We start from the raw sequence: 20,013 nt of genomic DNA, 5'->3' as shown, positions 1-20,013 counted from the left end.
GGTCCGACACTGGGGTTTTCTCCAGTCAGACCCTGACATTTAAACTGACGCCAGGGACAGGGGCCCTTGCAGTGAATAGTACCATAGTGTCACTTGAAGTGTAAGGTATTACCTGTGTGCCTCTCAGGGACTTAAGGGATGGGTTTTGTTGAAACAAAACATGCTGCTTTTCTGAGACTACTGTCCCATTGAGAAATGAACAGCAGCGAAGCTGCCTGTCAGGGCAGAGATGTGTTGTAGGGTCTTTTAGGGAAACACAAATCTCACCCCTCTCTGCCAGGGGTAGAATGGGCCAAGAAAAATTGACATAATTTGCAAAGCATAACAGACCGAATAAACGCCCTCCAAAAGGATGGAAAACTGCGTCCAGGAAAGGGTGAATCAGTTGTCTGTGCCGTACTGGGTGCCAGCTTGGCTGCTGCAGTAGAAACTATAGGACAACAAACGGCGGAATCTCACTTCACACAAACTTTACAAGAGCTGGATCTCTGCAGGACCAGTTAGTTAACTCAAAATAACAGACAAAGAGAAAAATCAGGCTAACTACTTGCAATTAGCCCTGAAGGAGCAACTCCTTGCAGAGAAATGTGCCTCTCCACAGTTGGAGAAAACAATTGAATACCCCCCCAGTGATCTGAAAGAGGAAAGACTAAGGTTAGAAAAATTAAATGCCTGCCGCTCCTTTCCTCCCCTCGATACAAATGGAATTTACTTATGAAGGTGGGGAGGATGAATTCCCACAAATTACCACCAAAGAGGTTCCATTTCCTTTGGAATTAGCTAAACTTCAAAAGAAATTCTGTTGTACTGCAAAAGAATCAGAAACTTGAGTGTGTTTGGAGAGTATCACTGTCTGGGGGAGATCACATTTTACTAAGTGAGAAGGAAGCTGAGGGATGTTGGGGGCCAGGAGTATTTTAACCACCCATAAGCACCCTGGTCCTTAACTCAAGGAGCAGTGTATTAGGCTGGATGACTTAACCTTTTGGAAAGGGGTGATCCCTTCACCATCACAGGGACAGTAGACCAGTTGATAGAAAGTGTACAGAAAGCGGCATGTCTGCGAATGATGTATGATCGGGGACTTCGACTTAAACAAGAGTCCCTGATGATGATACTGGTAAATTCTGAATGTATGACTCCCCTCATTCGGTGTCTTCCCGACTCCCTGAAAGCTGTGGGGATCCAATTGCAGAGAAAGACACAAGCAACATCCCAAAGTGAAAAGACTGTTGCTGCCCTGGAAGGACCTGATGGAAAGACAGAAAAGAAAATATGGACTTGGGGGGAAAGTTGCCCAGGAGTTGTTTAATTATGGGAGAAAGTATGGTCCCATCAATATTTCCAGTAAAATTGATACTAAGGAACAGAGATGAACAGAGGTAAAACCCCCTTCTCACCCGGCTAATGGGAAAAGCTGGACACCCCCTACTTGCCCAGGAGGTAGAAATATTCCTAATTCCAAACTCTTTTAGACAAGAGTTGTGGACACTGGGGTGGGGAAAGGGTGTTCCTAAAGATTTAATGGATGGATTACCTACTGCTAAATTGGAAAAGGTGGTGTTGGAATGGTCCAAAAGAAACCCCGTGTGCCTTAAAGAAAAATGTGGAAGGCCCCACTGCCCCCACCACTCTTCCCCTTGGTTGTGAATGGAGGGTTGGAGAGTGGTTATATTCAACAGCTCACTGAGAATCATTAAGGCAAATTGTTCTGTAGGGCCTGATGTGGTGACACATTTTTTGCTTGCTTTGTACGACCTCATAGAGAAGTCGACTCACAATGCTATAGCCAATTGTCCCACAGGATTTCACAGGATTTCACAATTTTGTTAGATGGTTTCTCCCTTGGTTGGGAGTGAGTACATGCATTACAGATTGAGGTACCCAGCCTATCCCAGGTGATATTGCAAAACTCTATGGCCCCTGACTTGCTGTTAGCTTCCCAAGGAGACCTCTGTACAAGCTACTGCACATACATGGAACAGAGCAGCAAAATTTCTGCAGATTTGGGTGAGATTTGGGAAGAGTCACTAGAGTTGATACCTCATGGGTTTTGTAGAGTTATGGTACACACTTACCCCTTGGCTACCAAATTGGACATGGTTAAAGAGCTTGTTTGTAATAATTATAATAATAATTATTATTTGTGTTTGTACCCCAGCAGGCATGATTCAATGTTGTTGTTCACAATGGTGTTTCAGAATTAAATATGGGAAAATAACATGAGATGAGCATTATAGGATATATGTGTATCCTGTAAGCCTCAAAGGGGGGAATTGTAAGGTGAAATGCTAAGTTGTAAATGCAAAACACTTTGTTAATTGTAAGCTGCAAATTGGGACTGCTCTGTTGAGAGCAAGATAGGGCCAGTTCTTCAAGGTAATGAACAAATCAGAACAAACTGACCTAAACCGTGGACACAGTTGTTAAGGAATTCACAAAAGTCTTTTGTACGTGCTCAAGCACAGAGGTTAATCAGCAGACACATCAAGGAAGACTATTGGCAACCACCAGAAACCCCTCAAGATCACCGCCCAGCAAGGAAGTGAATGTGTAATTAAATATTCCAGGAATTAATATTGTAATTCCAGGAAATCTAGTGAATATTTGTAAGCAAATTGGTGGGACCCTGGGTGGCTTTGATAAGGTATTGTAATGAATTATACAGTATTGCAGACTGGCTACCTGGAACACTAATGAATTGCTCAGTGATGCTTAAGAACCTATTTATAACTTAAATTGCATTATTCGGTTTCAAGCTATCCTAGAAATCATAACTAATGATACAGCCTGTGCCCTTGATCTGTTAGCAGATCAGGCCAGGCAAATGTGGACCACAGTATTTCAGCACTGCATGGTGCCTGACTACTTGCTAGCCGCAGAAGCAAATTAAATAATGCTAATTGTTGTCTGAAAATTGATAATGGTGAAGTAGTAAAATGAATAACATCTGGAATTCAAAAACTGGCTCATGTAACTACTGCCTCTCCTAATGGAACTAAGCAAATCAGATTAATATGTCCACAGAATCAATTGGTTGTAAAAATAGTTTAAACCACTGCTCTTTTCATTTCTTGTCCTCTTTTGCACTATCTCTTTTCTAAAACCACCTGGATCCAGAATAATCTTTGAGACACCAGGTGCTGTATGAGACTGATCTGAAATTGGACTCCACTGACCATTGTTGCAAAGATTGGTATGAGAAGCTGAGATAGAATTCCACCATTGTCTCAGCAATGGCTGGGAGGAGTTGAGATAAGACTCTTCAGTCCATTATCTCTAGGACTGGTGTGAGGAATTGTTACCCATTATCCCAAGAATTGCTGCAGATGTACAGTTGAAGAGCTGGCTGCAAGACCAGGGAGACTGGTCCACCAGGAGCGTGTAATACATGACATTAAGAACATAGGTACTCCCCCCCAACTCATTATAAAAGGTGGAAAAAGGCATCACCAAGATGGGTAACTTCAAGGGGACGACTCCAGAAGGACACCTGCAGGAGGACACCCACCTCTGATGACTGCTACAGGCTCTCAGGGGACACTGTTCCAATACGGACTACAAACTCTGAAGGACTCCCACCACTTCCAACAACAGATCCCCATGGACCACTGGATCCACATGGTGACTCCCTCTCTCCCTGCAGCCTGAATCCTTGCTTCATGCCCACCCTTTTTCCAATCTGTCCTTTTGCTATCCCATTTATTACAATAACTTCCCTTTTTTATAATAATTTTCTCTCTGTAATAAGCCAACTGATCGATTACACTACTTGACCTCATTTACATCTTAATTTCACTCTTGGAATCATGAACGTAACAGCTTCCAACAACTTCATAGAATCATATAATAGTTAGGGTTCAAAATGACCTTAAGGTCACCCAGTTCCAATCCCCCTGCTATGGGCAAGGACACTTCACACTAGACCATGTCACCCAAGACTGCATCACTCCAGGTGTTTCATTTAGCCTGCTTACTGAAGGCTAAATGACGTGGATGCTGTAAAGAATACTTATTCATCTGTCAATCGAGTAGGTCATTATTTCCAAGACCTTTGTATGTAGATCAGAAGTCGATTAAGAAAGAATACTGTAGCATCAGTTGGTTTGCAGGGGTGCCCTAGCTGTCCTCTTCTCCTATTCTGTGCAAAAGTGAAGAAGGAAGAGGGAGATAGCAAGTTTTCTTTTAATGCTGTAGAAGGAGAGCAATATCATGGATGCTCCTGGCATTGATTAGTTAGGGCAGGAGTTGTGGGAAGTGTAAAGGAGGGGAAGGAAGGAAAGGGAAGGAAAGGCAAGGGAAGGTGAGGCCCTCTTGCACGGATCTGAGTTACAGAATTCATGAGACTGCTGACTTCAAGAAAATATCAGAACTGAAATCACTGCCTGACAGTCTTTGAAGGAGACACTGAAGTCTAGCCTTGCAAATGTTTTCTACACTAGGGAATATAGTGATAGGACAAGGTGTAACGGGTTCAAACTTAAACAGGGGAAGTTCAAGTTAGATATAAGAAGTTCTTTACTGTGAGGGCAGTGAGGCACTAGAATGGGTTGCCCAGAGAAGTGGTAAGTGCTCCATCCCTGGCAGTGTTCAAGGCCAGGCTGGACAGAGCCTTGGGTGACATGGTCTAGTTTGAGGCATGGGGGACAGGGACGTGGCAGGAGGGCTGGAACTAGGTGATCTTAAGGTCCTTTCCAACCCTAACTATTCTATGACTCTATGAGTGGTGCAAAAAATACTTGAGAATTCACTGTTATTGTCTCTTCTCTCTCTCTCCCCTCTTTCTTTTTCTTTGTCCGCCCTTTCTCTCTATTTTGTACTCCCTTTTTTCTCTTTTTCCTCTATTTTTTCTGTGGATGTATTCTTAGCAGAGAGATAATTTGGGGACCTTTTCTCCCTCCTACCTTCTGTAAAACCACAGAAGACCATCTGTTACTCCTATAGTGGGAGTAGAAAATATGTTTACTTTTAGTAACTTTCCATCAAGGAGATAAAATGAGTTAACAGTGTGCATCTACCAGAGCACTGGTGATCTATGGCCTATAATCTAAGCATTAAGGGACTGAAGATAGCAAATACTCCTTTATATTCCTGTGCATCATGCCCATCAATACTTCTGTGAATCTCGTTGTACAATGCATATAGTTTGAACACCAGTGCCTCCAGAATATTAATTTATTTAGAAATAAGTCACCTCAATTTTCCTGAGAAATCAACTGAGTTGGTAGAAATTTACCTAAACTAAACAATGTGCTGGATTTCACGTATGTACTTGTTTCTCCTTTGAAAAGAGGTGTACAGTTCTGCTTGCTGGTACTCAAAAAGGATATTTTGAGAATTTGAAACGCAGCTGAATTGTTCTTGATTTATAGGAGAGATTGCTGCTAGACATCTCTATATAACTGAAAGAGCTAAGGCCAGATCTCATTTTACCTTATTTTGATAATTCATCCGGCCTTTTACAAGCATACCTTTGTCTCCATTATTTTGTTTTTACAGGGGAGCAGTATCAGCCTTGAGCTTTATGCCTCAAAGGTTCTCCCTTTAGGAAATCTGTTTTATTTCCTTGCACGTATGGAAACACATAGTTTGAAGACTCTGGGGGCTAGGAGGGACTCCATCCAGGGTGTCACACTGAATCCTTCTGTGAAAAAACACATGACACATAAATGGACTGAGTAGGCGTCTCACGTGTCATTTAGCTCTCTTCAAAAATTGTACTAGTAAAACAAATATGAATCATTCTAATACAGAGAACTCGCAGCCCACCAGGCCATTAATTCTAACATGCCATGCAAGAAAATAAAATGTTTTGCATAAGTAAAACAAAGAAAGTCGTCAAATTAAAGATGGTTATAGTCAAATGAATGGATCTGAATGACTCATTTGAATGTTTGAATGTGCTGCCTGAGATAGCTAAGGAAAGGAATGATTAATGACAATAGATTAGTTGAACAGCAGCATATGCATAATGAAATTACAATAATTTGCTTGCTGAGCTAATAATAAACATGAATATTAATGAATTATTGATTCTTCCTATATAGCCGTGTAATTCCTATGAAACCATATACCATGCACTCTATCAGTGGATGTAATTTAGTTGCTTATTTTGTGAATAACCTCATGAATTGCTTATGATACAAAATACATGGCACTAGTTGCTGAGCTGATACAAATCTATATAGCCATATATATATATAGCCATATAACAACCCTGAACCTGTTCTCACACAAAGAATCAGATTAGCTTATTGAGCTTGAAGTCCAACAGTTTTTACAAACTCTCAGAGTCAATTTTGAGTTTTAGAAAGCAGGCATACTTTATTTTGCAGCACAGGATAGACATGTAAATCATTTCACAAAGTGAGCGCATCTGGAGTCTACAAGCAGCATCCATTATCCAACAAACTTATGCATATTTACAACCTTTCCAGGAAATGTTTTACATTAGATTTCATGGAACTACTTATAATATTTGCATTTTAATTATGCATGTGCTTGTCTTGCCAGACGTGGTCTTGAGGGGTCTCTGATTGTCACTGATAGTCTTCCGCTGATTGATCTCTGTGCTTGTGCATGTGAAAATGCTCTTGTTAATTCCTTAACAATTGTGTCCGTGTTTCAGGTTAGTTCTGATTTGCTTCTCATCTTGAAGAACTGGCCCTGTCTGCCTTGGTCATTCCTTTCTCATCTTCACAGTCTACCACTGCTTCATACATACCTCAAGGCCCCACTGATCCATATTGCTCTCAACAAAGCAGGTCTAAGTTACAACCAAACATCTTGCTCTCAGCAGAGTGGTCCCAATTTACAACTTAACATCTTGCTGTCAACAGAGTGGTCCCAATTTACAACTCAACATTTTAGCTTACAACAGGATGGGATCTTTTTTACCTATTTTTTCCGATAGTCAGAGAGGAATGTGTACTTCCAGTGGGCATTGCAGCTCATCTTTATGAACTTTTGCTCTATTTTTAGTCCCACGTCTTAGAAACTAGTGTACTACAAAATTGATCGGAAAGGGCTCCTGTTATAACACGTCACTTCTTTGCAAGGCAGGAAGCACAGTTCATTATTAAAAGGAAGAATAGCAGCCTGAAGGGAGTCCTTTCAATTCCTTATCATTTGAGAAGACTGGTAGTTGCAGTGTGTGTGTGATACTCCAGGAAAGGGAGAATAGAATGATAGGATTTCGGGAAAGTGTCATAGTGAAAAACAAAGCCACAATGAAGCTGATCTGTAGTCAGAAGAATTAAAGAGTAAACATCATGACAGTAAGAAGAATATTGTAATATTAACTTTGAAGGAAGAAACAACAGACACAAAGCAAAATATTCACATGGAGTACAAGAATATTGTGAGCATATTATGAGCATCCAGGAACCGCCAATGTTCTTTTTGAGTGGATTAGTGCAACCACAAGCAATTATTTAAATAAAATGGCTTATGATATAGGTGCTGCTCAGGCATGCTCCTGCTTAGCATGATATCATTTTGGCCCTGCACAGACTTACTGAGTGAACTTAAATGAGTAAATAAAGCCTTCTCTCTCTCTGTTCATCAACTATAAAATAAGACAATAATAGAATCATAGAAGAAAGGGACCTTAGAGATTATCTAATTCCATAGGCAGGGATATCTTCCACTAGATCAGGTTGATCAAAGCCCAATCCAGCCTACCCTTAAACACTTCCAGGGATGAGGCATCCACAATGTCTTTGAGCAACCTGTGCCAGTGTCTCACCATCCTCTTAGTAAAGAATATTTTCCCAATGTTTAATCTGAGCCTACCCTCTTTCAGTTTAAAATTAATCCCCCTGGTCCTGTCACTATGTGCCCTTGTAGAAAGTCTCTTTCCAGCTTTCTTGGAAGACAACAGTCTTCCAGTATGTGAAAGAGGCCTACAAGAAATGCTTTGCTTGCCTTGACTTTGCAGACTGTGTACACTTAATAGGTTGAGAACTCATTCCTTCTTAAACTTCTTTTGCCATAGTAGCTGCCAAGTTGGGCTTTTGTGTAGATGATCTCTTACGTTTGCATTTATTGTGATAAGGCTTCAGCTGAAGTGCTGAGAATGTCATCAGGGTTTGATCCATTGTTCTTAATTACAAAGCTCCCAAGGGCTACAGTTTCTGGCTGACTGGGAAAGGAGCAGAAAAATTTCAGAAGTACAAAAAATGAAACAATTAATTTATGGCTGTTTGCTGAGGTTTTTAACTGGTCATTTGCTGGAATACACTGGTCTCAAACTGCAGGTGTGTGTGCTCATACTGTGTGGACACAACCACTGTTGCTAAAGCTTTCCAAGGATTTGGTGTTTTTTTTAAAAAAGGTTACTAGAATTATTTTCACCTGCTTTGTCAAGCACTCTGATGTACTAATTGCCTCATCATCACAGGGAAAGTTCAAAGGACCTCAGTACCTTACCAGGCATATCTGTGTTTTATTGTTTGAGAGATAAAGCAAAAGCTACTATATAGAACAAATGTCTGCTAAAGAAATACATGTATTGCTGTTTGGGAGGCAGGCATGGGCTTCTTTTCTTTTGTTGCTCTTTACTGTTAACTCCAGAATTAAATTCTAATTTTTCCTAAAATGATCTATTTCTGTTTCTTGATTTGCATATTTTGGTATGTCTGTGTTCTTTTTTTAAACCTGGAGTGGGATGTTGTGTGGAATTGATTGAAGTGATCTTTCTGTTTGATTCTAGGATTACAATTTAATTTTCTATGAACGCAGTGCATATTCTGAGTATAATATCAAGAAGTCTGTGCTTCACTTAGCTAGGCGAGAAGAAAACGCAGTCTATGAATCCTATACGTGCCTGGCATGTCACTAGTGACAGAGAAAACTGTTTAGTAAAGTAGTTTGATAGGAAATTACAGTGATAACTTATTTGCTCCTTTTAAACTGGTCTGTAACCTGACCCTGTTACTTCAATTGAGCTCAGGTTCATAGAAAGTCCCATGTAAACTAGTGAAGCCATGGATAGACCTAGAAATACCTGAACTGCTGCTAGGAAAGCTGAGGACCTGGGATGTTGTGATAGTTCTTGCAGGAACTATCATGCATCATGCTGATGGATCCTTGCAGCAGAACACTGGATGTTCTTCCTCTGCTCATTACAGCTCAAACTCTGTTGTCTGCCTCAGGGCTAGGGGAGAGTAAGATGTAGATGTTTTTAAAGTTATATAAAGGCTAAGAGTAAAAGCACAGGTAAATCTGTCCCCTCTGCACTGCTCACAGAGAAATCTGTATCTCTGTGCATCATACAGAGATGAAAATACTGGTAATTCGCTGGCAGACCTTTAATATTTTTTTCTGAAGTTAGTGATACTTTGTGAATGTGTCAGGTAATTGATATACATCTAGGTAGCCAGATGTGTTTTTCTTTTTGCTCCAGCCTCAAAAATAACAAGTAAAAGTAATCATTTTGAATCTCTGTAATATACAGTAAGTGCTAACAATCAGCACCAGTTATATTTTTCTAACTATACGAACAAAAATGTTTCTTTTGTGATGGAGCCACATTAATTGTACTTTTTTGGTTGTCCACAAAATTCTGTCATTTTCTGTCAGTCTCTGGATAATTTTATAGGCTAAGGGAAAATGCATTTTGCTTTTATCTGTTATGGGGATTATTGACTTCTTTTCGCAAAAGTATTGTTTCTTTCCCCCAGGATTTTAAAGGAACACAAAGATAAAGTGAAAGAGAAAACCACTGAACTTCAAGCTGATACGAATAAACAGTCTTGCTGTGTCAGGCCATAAAATGCTGGGGAATGTTTAGGCAAGTCAGACATTTATATCACACTACATGGCACCATCAGGTTTGCTTTATCTGCCAAATATTTCTTCTTCTCTTTTGTGAGTGTAGGTGTAAGTGAAACTTAAAATCCTTGTATGCTCTTATCTTCACTTTAACAAATATTGTCTTTAGTTAATTGACGATGTACTTGGGACAGTAAATGTCTTTTATTCTGTCTGATGCCTAACACCACTGAATCCTGATTCATGATGATGCTTGTAAAAGCTGCTGCATTATTAATAACAAGAAATAATTTTATAGGAAGAAAACTACTTGGAATGTGAAGTAAATTCTTACTGGTGTGGCTGACCTATCTTCTGAATATTTCTGTTTATTTCAGTGCTCTTCAGCTCATGATTTTGTGCTCACCTTTGTTACAGTGTTTTTAAAAATTCACATAGTACCTGGCTGGTTGTTTAAAAGCAACACACCAGAAAGTATAAGGTGGTATTTTCAATCTTAGTGTGAAATATACATGAGCAAAGAATTGAAGAACTAAGATTTTCATAAATAGCATTAACTCATTTATACTACACATTGTTGCATATAGGTCCTTGATAAGAAAACCTTCCTCCCACTTAGATGTGATGAATTAAGTACGTTTAGATGAGTCTCTCTGATACCATAAAGGCTTGCCTGAGTTTTCGTTGAATAAGCTGGCATGTTTTGACTGTGAAGTGATGCTATACAAGTATCTAGCTTAGTTTCCAGAAACAGTAAAATTTCTCCTTGCTTCCATGGAGGTGCTTAGGAACCCCTAAAACCCAAAAGGAGCAAAATGAGCATTTGTTAATGAAAATCAGTAGGCTTCCTGTTCACTTCTCAGGATTGCTTCTTGAAGTCCATGATTACTATCCATTAGTCCATTTATCCACTATTTATTATTATTATTTATTAGTCCATTATTTATCCATTACTATCCAGTTAGTCCATTACTATGAGTCACCTTATTGACTGTTACATGCTATCCGCCAAGGTAATATTCTCAGAATTTAATTGCCTTTGTTCAGTCCTGGTTAGAGTTGGACTAATCCAAACCCTTAATTTAAACCTCAACAAAACCAACTGTTTATCCCAATTTCAATTAGGGAAGAAGATTTATCTGTTTAAATATTGGCTTTGCTAACTGATTTTGAATGATCTGATCCCCTGTAGTAGGATGTTTCCAACCTCATCAATATCAGAACTTGCAATATTCCTTCCAGCCTCCGACAGCCTCAGGAATTCTGTTTGAAGGCTTAATTCCAGCTTTGCTAACTCTAGCCTTGCAAAACTCTGAATTCAGATCCTTAATTTTTTGTTCCCTCAAGCTTATCTTGATTTTGGAAGAAAGTGACACATAAGGTGGATCTTCTTTATGGGACTTCTGTGGGATCATTTTTATTTGGACATCTATTAGTGTACACTGAGATCCCCCTATCAGGGAAGACAATGCTAAGGAGCAGCTGAATCCTGGGGTAATTTCTTTTTCTTCATCTATTACAGCCAAATCTGGTGCTGTCTAAGACCCAGGAGGCATCTCCCATCTGAGACTCATAGCTGTGCCTGCTGCTGTTCCTTTTTACAAGTCCAGCCAAATCCAAACTGAGTACATAATGCAAAGATGCAGATAAACAAAATTAACGTCATCAGCCACACAGGCAACACAGAGAGCAGTCTCCCCACTGCTTGTCACTCACATACAAAAAGCATTCCCACAAACATGAATACAGATAGTCCAGTCTTTCTTTTCCTTTCCAAAGGAAAGCTTGCTGATGAAAATATACACATACACACCTCTTGTGATTTCAGTGCTCTCTTTTCCCCACTGCCATCCCTCTCTCTCCAGGATCCTAGTCATAGTCATCTTTCTGCACACCTTTATGAACAGCAATTATTTGTTATTTAATGCTCACAGCAGATAGGTATGACTAGCATGCTACAAGGCTCTACTTCTGGACAAATTCTACTGGCCAGGTGGTCATCAAACAGGGGTGGGAATTGTCACCTTTCAGTGGTCCTTGATGCTAACAGATCCTTTGCATTGCTAAAAGTTTTTTGGTAAAAGGAAGCAGAGATCATGATGCAGGTGTCCATCATGAAACTGGACTCTGGGTCATACCTTATCTAGATTCACCTTCTTTCAACTTTACAGCCTTTGCCCTTTCACTATGGACCCTTGTCAAAAGTCCCTCTCCAGCTTTCTTGTAGGCTCCCTTTAGGTACTGTAAGGCTATAATATCTCCCTGCTGCCTTCTCCTCTTCTCTTCCCTTCTCCTCCCTCTTTTTCTCAACCCCAAATCTCTCAGTCCATCTTCATAGGAGAAATGCTCCAGACCTCTGATATTTTCATGGCCTTCCTCTAGACTCACTCAAGCAGGTTCGCATCCCTCTTGTGCTGAGGGCCCCAGAGCAGAATGCAGTACTCCAGGGAGGGTCTCACAAGAGTAGAGTAGACTGGGAGAATCACCTCCCTCAACCTTCTGGTCATGCTTCTTTTGATACAGCCCACGACATGGTTGGTTTCTGGGCTGAAAGAGCACACTGCTGCTTATGTTGAGCTTCTCGTCAACCAGCACCCCCAAGTCCTTCTCCTCAGGACTGCTCTCAATCCAGTTTCCGCCCATCCTGTAGTTGTGCTTGGGATTGCCCTGACCCAGGTACAGGACCTTACACATCATTGCAAGTCTTTTCTCATTCCCTGAAGAACCCAGGGCTTTCTCACTGGAAGTCACCAATTTTCATAGCCTGAACAGGAAGGGAATAGAGAAGCAAGTGGAATTGAGACATTCAAATAGAATATTATGTCACTCATGTTACTTGAGCTGCTGTTTGTGTTATGTGGGTGATGAGCAGTGAAGACATTGCTCTTTGTGTTGTCTGTGTGAGTGATGACGTTAGTTTTGTGTGTGAATTTGTATATTTGCAGTATGTGCTCAGCTTGGGTTTTGGCTGGACTTGAAAAAAGAAACAGCCACAGCTATTATTCCTCTATTACATTTTGTATTGTGTCCTGTTTATCCACATTTTATCTTGTGCCAGCTTTATCTCATGTGTTGTGAAATCTGTGTTCATTTGCTCTGAGCATACATAATAGAGGTGTTTTCCAAATCTTCTGACAGTGTATTCAGCCTCCTCTTTTTACCTTTTCTGTCTTGTCAATGACCACATTGCAAAATGAGCATTATCAGCTTTGGAAAATCACAGTCTGCCTATTTGCAAGATTCAGTGCTCCTGCAGCACTAAACTTAAGTCTTGCTTTTGCAGAGCAACCAGGAATGTGAATATTGCTGTATCTGTATAGCTGTTATAAATGCTCATGAGCTATCTTTTTCAGGGAGGAGACTACAGGGTGGATTTGTGACTCACTGTCCCTGCCAGTCATTACTCCTCTGTTTTACCTTTTACAAGTCAGTAGAACTCCACAATAAATCAGTTTATGTTACTGCCTTGTCAAAATCTCAGGAAAGAAGGGAGGAGATTAAGACAGTTCTCTGCTGCGTTAGTGAGCTGAAGTAGCCAAGTAAAATCTGGTAAAAACTGGAGCTAGTGGGATGATATGGGTGGAAAAAAAACAGCTGAGACTCAGTTGTGAGAAAAGAAGTCTAGAGGGCTGGGTAGTCCATTTGCAGTAGCAGCAAGGTGTTTAGTTGTCTCATCTGTTTGTAACTTCGTATTTAAATACAGGTAAATGGAACTAGATAGGAACTACTTCGCTATGCTTCTCATAGGGTTTTGGGGGCCAGTGGTGAGCTCAGTGTTGCTGCAGCCAAACACAAGTTTGGATACCTCTGCTAGGGGCTGAAAAGCCTCAAGACTACCATTGCTTAGCTTAGAGATATAGCATTCACCTGCAAAGCTTAGTGTGGTTTCCCTGTGAGTGTGAGCTGTTTCTGCATGGCCTTGCTCCCAGGTGCAAATGACTGAACTACGTCATACTGCACTACAAGACAGATTTGATGAAGGTAATTTGAATCTATAATATGAAGGCTTACCAGCTGACATAGCACCCTTGTATTGCATGGAACTATATTATGAAGCTGTAATAAGACTGTTGTTCATCACTTTGAAACAAGTATTATTCTAACAGAAACTGATTTGCATTAAATGACGTGTCTGCCAGTAGAGAAAAGCAAACAACTGACTAGTGAAACTCCTACATGTAGACATTTATGAGTGTAATCACACTGTAAAGTCACTTTCTACACTGAAATGTATTGGTGTCATTAAAAGCCCCAGGGCAGGTTGTGCAAGGAATTCCTAAACTGAGATGAGTGAAGCTCTTGCTTTTGTCATGTCCATGCCCAATGTAGGGTATGCTGTACAAAAGTTGGGTGCTACTCACATCAAGACAAACGGAAAACATAAACAAATGATTAGATTAGATCACAAATTATTAGATTTAGATTGTCTCTAACTGGAGAGACATCAATTTGATAGGTGGACCACTCAGTGGACAAAGAACTGGCTGGATGGTCACATGCAAAGAGTTGTGTTCAATGGCTCAATGTCCAGCTGGAGAACAGTAACGAGTGGTGTCCCTCAGGGATCTGTGTTGGGACCACTGTTGTTCAATATCTTTGTCAGTGACATGGACAATGGAATTGAGTGTGCCCTCAGCAAGTTTGCCGATGACACCAAGCTGTGTGGTTCTGTTGATACGCTGGAGGGAAGGAATGCCATCCAGAGGGACCTTGACAGCTTGTGAGGTGGGCTGATGCCAACCTTATGAAGATTAACCATGCCAAGTGCAAGGTCCTACACCTGGGTTGGAGCAATCCCAGGCACAGCTACAGGTTGGGCAAAAAGGAAATTCATGGTAGTCCTGTGGAAAAGCAGTTGGGGGTGTTGGTCGATGAGAAAATGAACATGAGCCAGCAGTGTGCACTCACAGCCAGAAAGCCAACCGTATCCTGGGCTGCATCAAAAGGAGCGTGACCAGCAGGTCAAAGGAGGTGATCCTGCCCCTCTACTCTGCTCTCGTGAGACCTCACTTGGAGTATTGTGTGCAGTTCTGGTGTCCTCAACATAAAAAGGACATGGAACTGTTGGAACAAGTCCAGAGGAGGGCCACGAGGATGATCAGGGGACTGGAGCACCTCCTGTATGAAGACAGGCTGAGAAAGTTGGGGCTGTTCAGCCTGGAGAAGAGAAGGCTGCGTGGAGACCTCATAGCAGCCTTCCAGCATCTGAAGGGGGCCTACAGGGATGCTGGGGAGGGACTATTCATTAGGGACTGTAGTGACAGGACAAGGGGTAATGGGTTAAAACTGACACAGGGGAAGTTTAGATTGGATATAAGGAGGAAGTTCTTTACTGTGAGGCTTGTGATGCACTGGAATGGGTTGCCCGGGAAGTTGTGAATGCTCCATCCCTGGCAGTGTTTAAAGCCAGGTTGGATGAAGCCTTGGGTGATATGGTTTAGTGTGAGGTGTCCCTGCCCATGGCAGGGGGGTTGGAACTAGATGATCTTAAGGTCCTTTCCAACCCTAATTATTCTATGATTTTATGATTCTTTTAAATAGTGGCAATTTTGTTTAATACTTCTTGTTAGCAGGATTCTTAGAGTTGTGTAGAACAGCAGTTAAAGTATCTTTCTGTCATCAGTATGGTGATGATGCGGCTGTGCAGGCATAGACTTCTGAAGGGTGCTATTGGTCAAGAAACTGTAGTCATACAAAATCATCATTACAGGCATCTATCAAATGATTAAAAATTACCTGCTGGCAGGTCTCAAAATATCAAGCTAGGTAAGCAAGGCATGGTCTATTCTGAAGGGGAATGTATTTTATCAGATCTGCTGATAGCTCACAAACCCTCTGTCCTTGGAACTTTTTAAGACAGGTTTTACACAAAGTCACAGGGGTTTGGCATAGCTTTGGAGAAAGTTCTGCTTGGAGCAGTAAGTTGCACTTGAAACCTCCAACGTTTCCTTACAACTTTTCCATTTTAGAGATGGAAAAAAATAATCTTTTAGTCAAGCAAACCTTTCTGCATGTCTGCTTTGTATACGAACATTAAAGCTTAACAGTTTGAGACTGCTACAACACCCTGCAACATAGCATCCAAGGGTGCTAGGAAAGCACTCTGTGGTGCAAGACATTCACAAGAATGCAAATGTCAATCCTATCTTCCAGAAGAACAAAAAAGGAAGATCCAGACAACTGCAGGGTGTTAAGCCTTATCACAATTCCTGGGAAAGTGACTGAGCAACTAATCCCGGAAACCATTTCCAGACAAATGAAGGACAAGATGGTGATCAGGAATAGTTATTGATGAATTACAAAGGGGAAATTATGCATAACTAAGCTGGTAGTTTCTACAGTGAGATAGCTCGCTTTGTGGGTCCTCAATGTTGTTTACCTCAACTTTTGTAAGGCTTTTGACACTGTCTCCTATAACATCCTCATTGACAACATGAGAAAATATAGATTTGATAACTGGACAGAAAAGTGCTTTGAAAACTGGCTGAACAGCTGGGCCCAGAGGGTCTAAAGAAGAGAATGCTCAAGAGGGATCTTGATCAGTGTGGGTAAATACATGATAAAGGTTGGGAACGAAGGGGAGGGAGCCAGACATATTACAGGACTGCCCAACAACAGGACAAGAGGCTACAGGCACAAGTTGAAACACATGAAATTCCAGCTGAACACAAGAAAATATGTTGGATTTTTTTTTTTTTTTTAATGTAGGGGTGGTCAAACACTGGAATGGTTTTCCCAGAGAGGTTGTTGAGTTTCCATCCTTGGAGATATTCAAAACCCAGCTGTAGATGGTCCTGGGCAACCTGCTCCAGATTGTCCTGCTTCAGCACTGTGGCTGGAACAAGATATTCTCAAGAGGCTGATAGATCACAGTGGTGCTGAAATTCTGTTCCCATACGTTCAAAGCCCCATGGGACTAGCAGGATCTCCAAGATGACTAGATTTATCCTTACTACCACAGGCAATAGTGAGTGCAGACCATAATAAAAAGAACATGATGCACAGGCAAACAAAAGATAAGGACAGCTTTGAAGAAAAGTTTGATTTATGTTTGTTTTTGATTTATAAGCAGATTCTGTTTTTCTGTATATCACTGATGTACAAGCTAGAAACATCCTGAGCTGAAGGAAAAGAAACAGCATATTGTGTCAGTACTGTTTAAAGAACAAGGATGGGAAGAGCATAATATAGTGTCAATACTCTGGCAAGCAGAAGTGAATTTTGCATTTGGCTTATGAATATTAGATTGGAACGGTCTAGGCATTTGCCCAGATTGAGACCAGATGTTCCTCTGCTTAACAGAACTCTGTATCATTTAGCAGTAGAACTCAAACGGAAAGTTCTCCCAGAAAATGTTATGTCTCTGCTACATTTGTTAGTGGGAAGTGTCAGACCAATTTACCTGGTTGTCTGAATATTTTCTGAATACTTTCAGAAGTTCTTGTCTCAGTTATCTCCACATCTTTTTTGGTAAAGGATACCTTCAGTTTCTGAACTCTTCCATTTCCATATCCTCAATTCATAGCTCAAAACTTGTTGTCATCATGTGCTGTTGTTGTCTGCATGATCTACAAATGCTAACCATCACATGCTGCTGTTTCAGCTCCACACAACACTTACATTGCTTGCCTGCCAACACTCATCCCATGCAAAAACAAGCAAGATAGTGAGCTATTTTTTCTGAGATGCTGTCAGTGGTAATAATGGCAATTATAGGATAATCAGACAATTATGGAAGTAAATAGTTTTTGCTTTAATCAGGTTTCATTAGCTTGTGACATTGATTTGTCATGCCAATAAACATAAAAAATATGCCACTATTATAATAAAGTACTTCTGCTAACTGCTCAGCATTACAAGTTACTGTTAATGAGTTATGTATGCCTTTTTGGACTGCCATTTCGTATTTCAAAATAGTAAGATATGTATGATTTCTGATTAAATTCTGTTGTGATCTTAACGAAGGGATCCATTTGTAGTTCTAGGGCTGTGTTGTGCTGGAAATGCTGATGGTTTATTTGAATAAATGTAAATGGCTAGCCATGAAAGCAGGGAACTGAACTGAAAAAGAGGATGTTCTAATTTCCACTTGAAGATTCAGGTATCAGCTCAGGCTCAGTTTTGGTGACTGATGTGGTTCTGAAAGACCGTGTCTGATGATTAAGAGGAATGGCTTAGAGTGTAGCGCAACCCTTTAAGTTTTGTGAGGAAGTAAGACTGATTTTTAGTTGTAGTTGTCGTCTCAAAGCTAACATGGTTTCTTTCTGTTTCACAATCACACTGTAGTTCTCTACAAGCTTTCTCAAATAAATGTTTTCTTCATGTTGCTTGCACTATTCACTGAAAAATGAGGGAAATATCAAACATAATATGAAAACAGAAAGGAAAAGGAGTCAAGGAAATAGTATCAGTACCTGAAGAGACTGGAAAAATGGCCTCTTCCTCTGTCTCAGCTGTGTATAGCACAACTTTTTTACTTTTTTTTTATCTAAATGGCCTCTTCCTCTGTCTCAGCTGTGTATAGCACAACTTTTTTACCTTTTTTTTTATCTATCTCCAGAAGTGCAAGGTCCTAAACCTGGGTCGGAGCAATCCCAGGCACAGCTACAGGTTGGGCAAAAAGGAAATTCAGAGCAGCCCTGCGGAGAAGGACTTGGGGGTGTTGGTCAATGAGAAAATGAACATGAGCCAGCATCAGTGTGCGCTTACAGCCCAGAAAGCCAACTGTATTCTGGGCTGCATCAAAAGAAGTGTGACCAGCAGGTTGAAGGAGGTGATCCTGCCCCTCTACTCTGCTCTCGTGAGACCTCACTTGGAGTATTGTGTGCAGTTCTGGTGTCCTCAACATAAAAAGGACATGGAACTGTTGGAACAAGTCCAGAGGAGGGCCACGAGGATGATCAGGGGACTGGAGCACCTCCCATATGAAGACAGGCTGAGAAAGTTGGGACTGTTTAGCCTGGAAAAGGCTGCATGAAGACCTCATAGCAGCCTTCCAGTATCTGAAGGGGGCCTATAGGGATGCTGGGGAAGGACTATTCATTAGGGACTGTAGTGATAGGACAAGGGGTAATGGGTTGAAACTTAAACAGCAGAGGTTTAGACTGGATATAAGGAAGAAATTCTTTCCTGTTAGGGTGGTGAGGTACTGGAATGGGTTGCCCAGGAAGGTTGTGAATGCTCCATCCCTGGCAGTGTTCAAGGCCAGGTTGGATGAAGCCTTGGGTGATATGGTTTAGTGTTAACCCTAACCCTAACCCTAACCCTAACCCTAACCCTAACCCTAACCCTGCCCATGGCAGGGGGGGTGGAACTGGATGGTCTTACGGTCCTTTCCAACTCTAACTATTCTATGATTCTATGATTCTAAGTAGCAGCTATTTCCAGGGAGTAGTCTTGTTCCCTTAAGCAAACTACTGTCCTGGCTCACTGCTGTCAACATACTGTGGAGTAATACCAGTATTCCGGAGAAGCTCTAGCTGAGGATTCACATCCTCCTTGAAACGATACATGAAATGTTAATGTGTTGGGCTTCTTTTTCTTTTACAACGAGGCTTTTGCAACAATAAATATCGCATCAGATCTGAAATATCTTTAGTTTCTTTTGAAAAATATTTTTAAGTGCTGTAAATTCACAGTTTTTATGAAGTTTAGATATCATCTGAAAGGTTTGCCTTCCTCCCACCTGCCTGTGTGCTTCAGGATTAACTGGTAAGATGACCTCTGAGAAATGTTAAAAGGAAATGTTTCAGAAAAGAGGAAAACCTCACAGTTTTCCAGTTGGAACCAGCCTGCAAATGCTTAATGCATATTGAAAAATAAATCACTTGGCTTTGTTTTATGTTCAAACTAGGCAAGTGCACGCACTGTCATAAACTTACACCTATAGGCCACATGAATATTATTCATAAACTGTGTCCAACATGCCACCAACACAACATGGTAAGAGAACTTGAAGGGTTATTTTGTGGTTACATTCGTTTCAAAACACTTTGATAAATCTGTTAAATATTGTGTAACAGCAATAATGTACCTAGCCTCTGTTGGAAGAACGGCAAATGAGGGAAGGGATTACAGGTGGATAGATGCTGTAATTTGTATGAAAGACTACAATGGAATCAAGGGTTTATAGGAAAGAGAGGAACTACCATGAGGGGACCACAGTGGGAACTAATTGTATCATCAGTAACTAATGGGGAGTTACAGTGAAAAAAGAGCCGGGCTCTTCTTAAGGGAAAA

The 20,013-nt window shown here is 40.9% G+C and overlaps 1 protein-coding gene across 1 annotated transcript in view; it reads left to right on the top strand.

The window, feature by feature from the left end:
* The window catches only part of CRACR2A (calcium release activated channel regulator 2A), a 33,571-nt gene extending 23,797 nt beyond the window's left edge, over window positions 1-9,774 (top strand). The window contains 2 exon segments of the mRNA XM_034063311.1: window positions 8,714-8,790; window positions 9,684-9,774. Coding sequence (XP_033919202.1) covers window positions 8,714-8,790; window positions 9,684-9,774 — 168 coding nt within the window.
* Window positions 9,775-20,013: the final 10,239 nt, after the last annotated feature.

This window comes from Melopsittacus undulatus, chromosome 5 (genome assembly GCF_012275295.1).
Source record: "Melopsittacus undulatus isolate bMelUnd1 chromosome 5, bMelUnd1.mat.Z, whole genome shotgun sequence".
In the NCBI taxonomy this organism is placed as follows: domain Eukaryota; kingdom Metazoa; phylum Chordata; class Aves; order Psittaciformes; family Psittaculidae; genus Melopsittacus; species Melopsittacus undulatus.
This window is presented reverse-complemented; position numbering and strand designations above follow the sequence as displayed.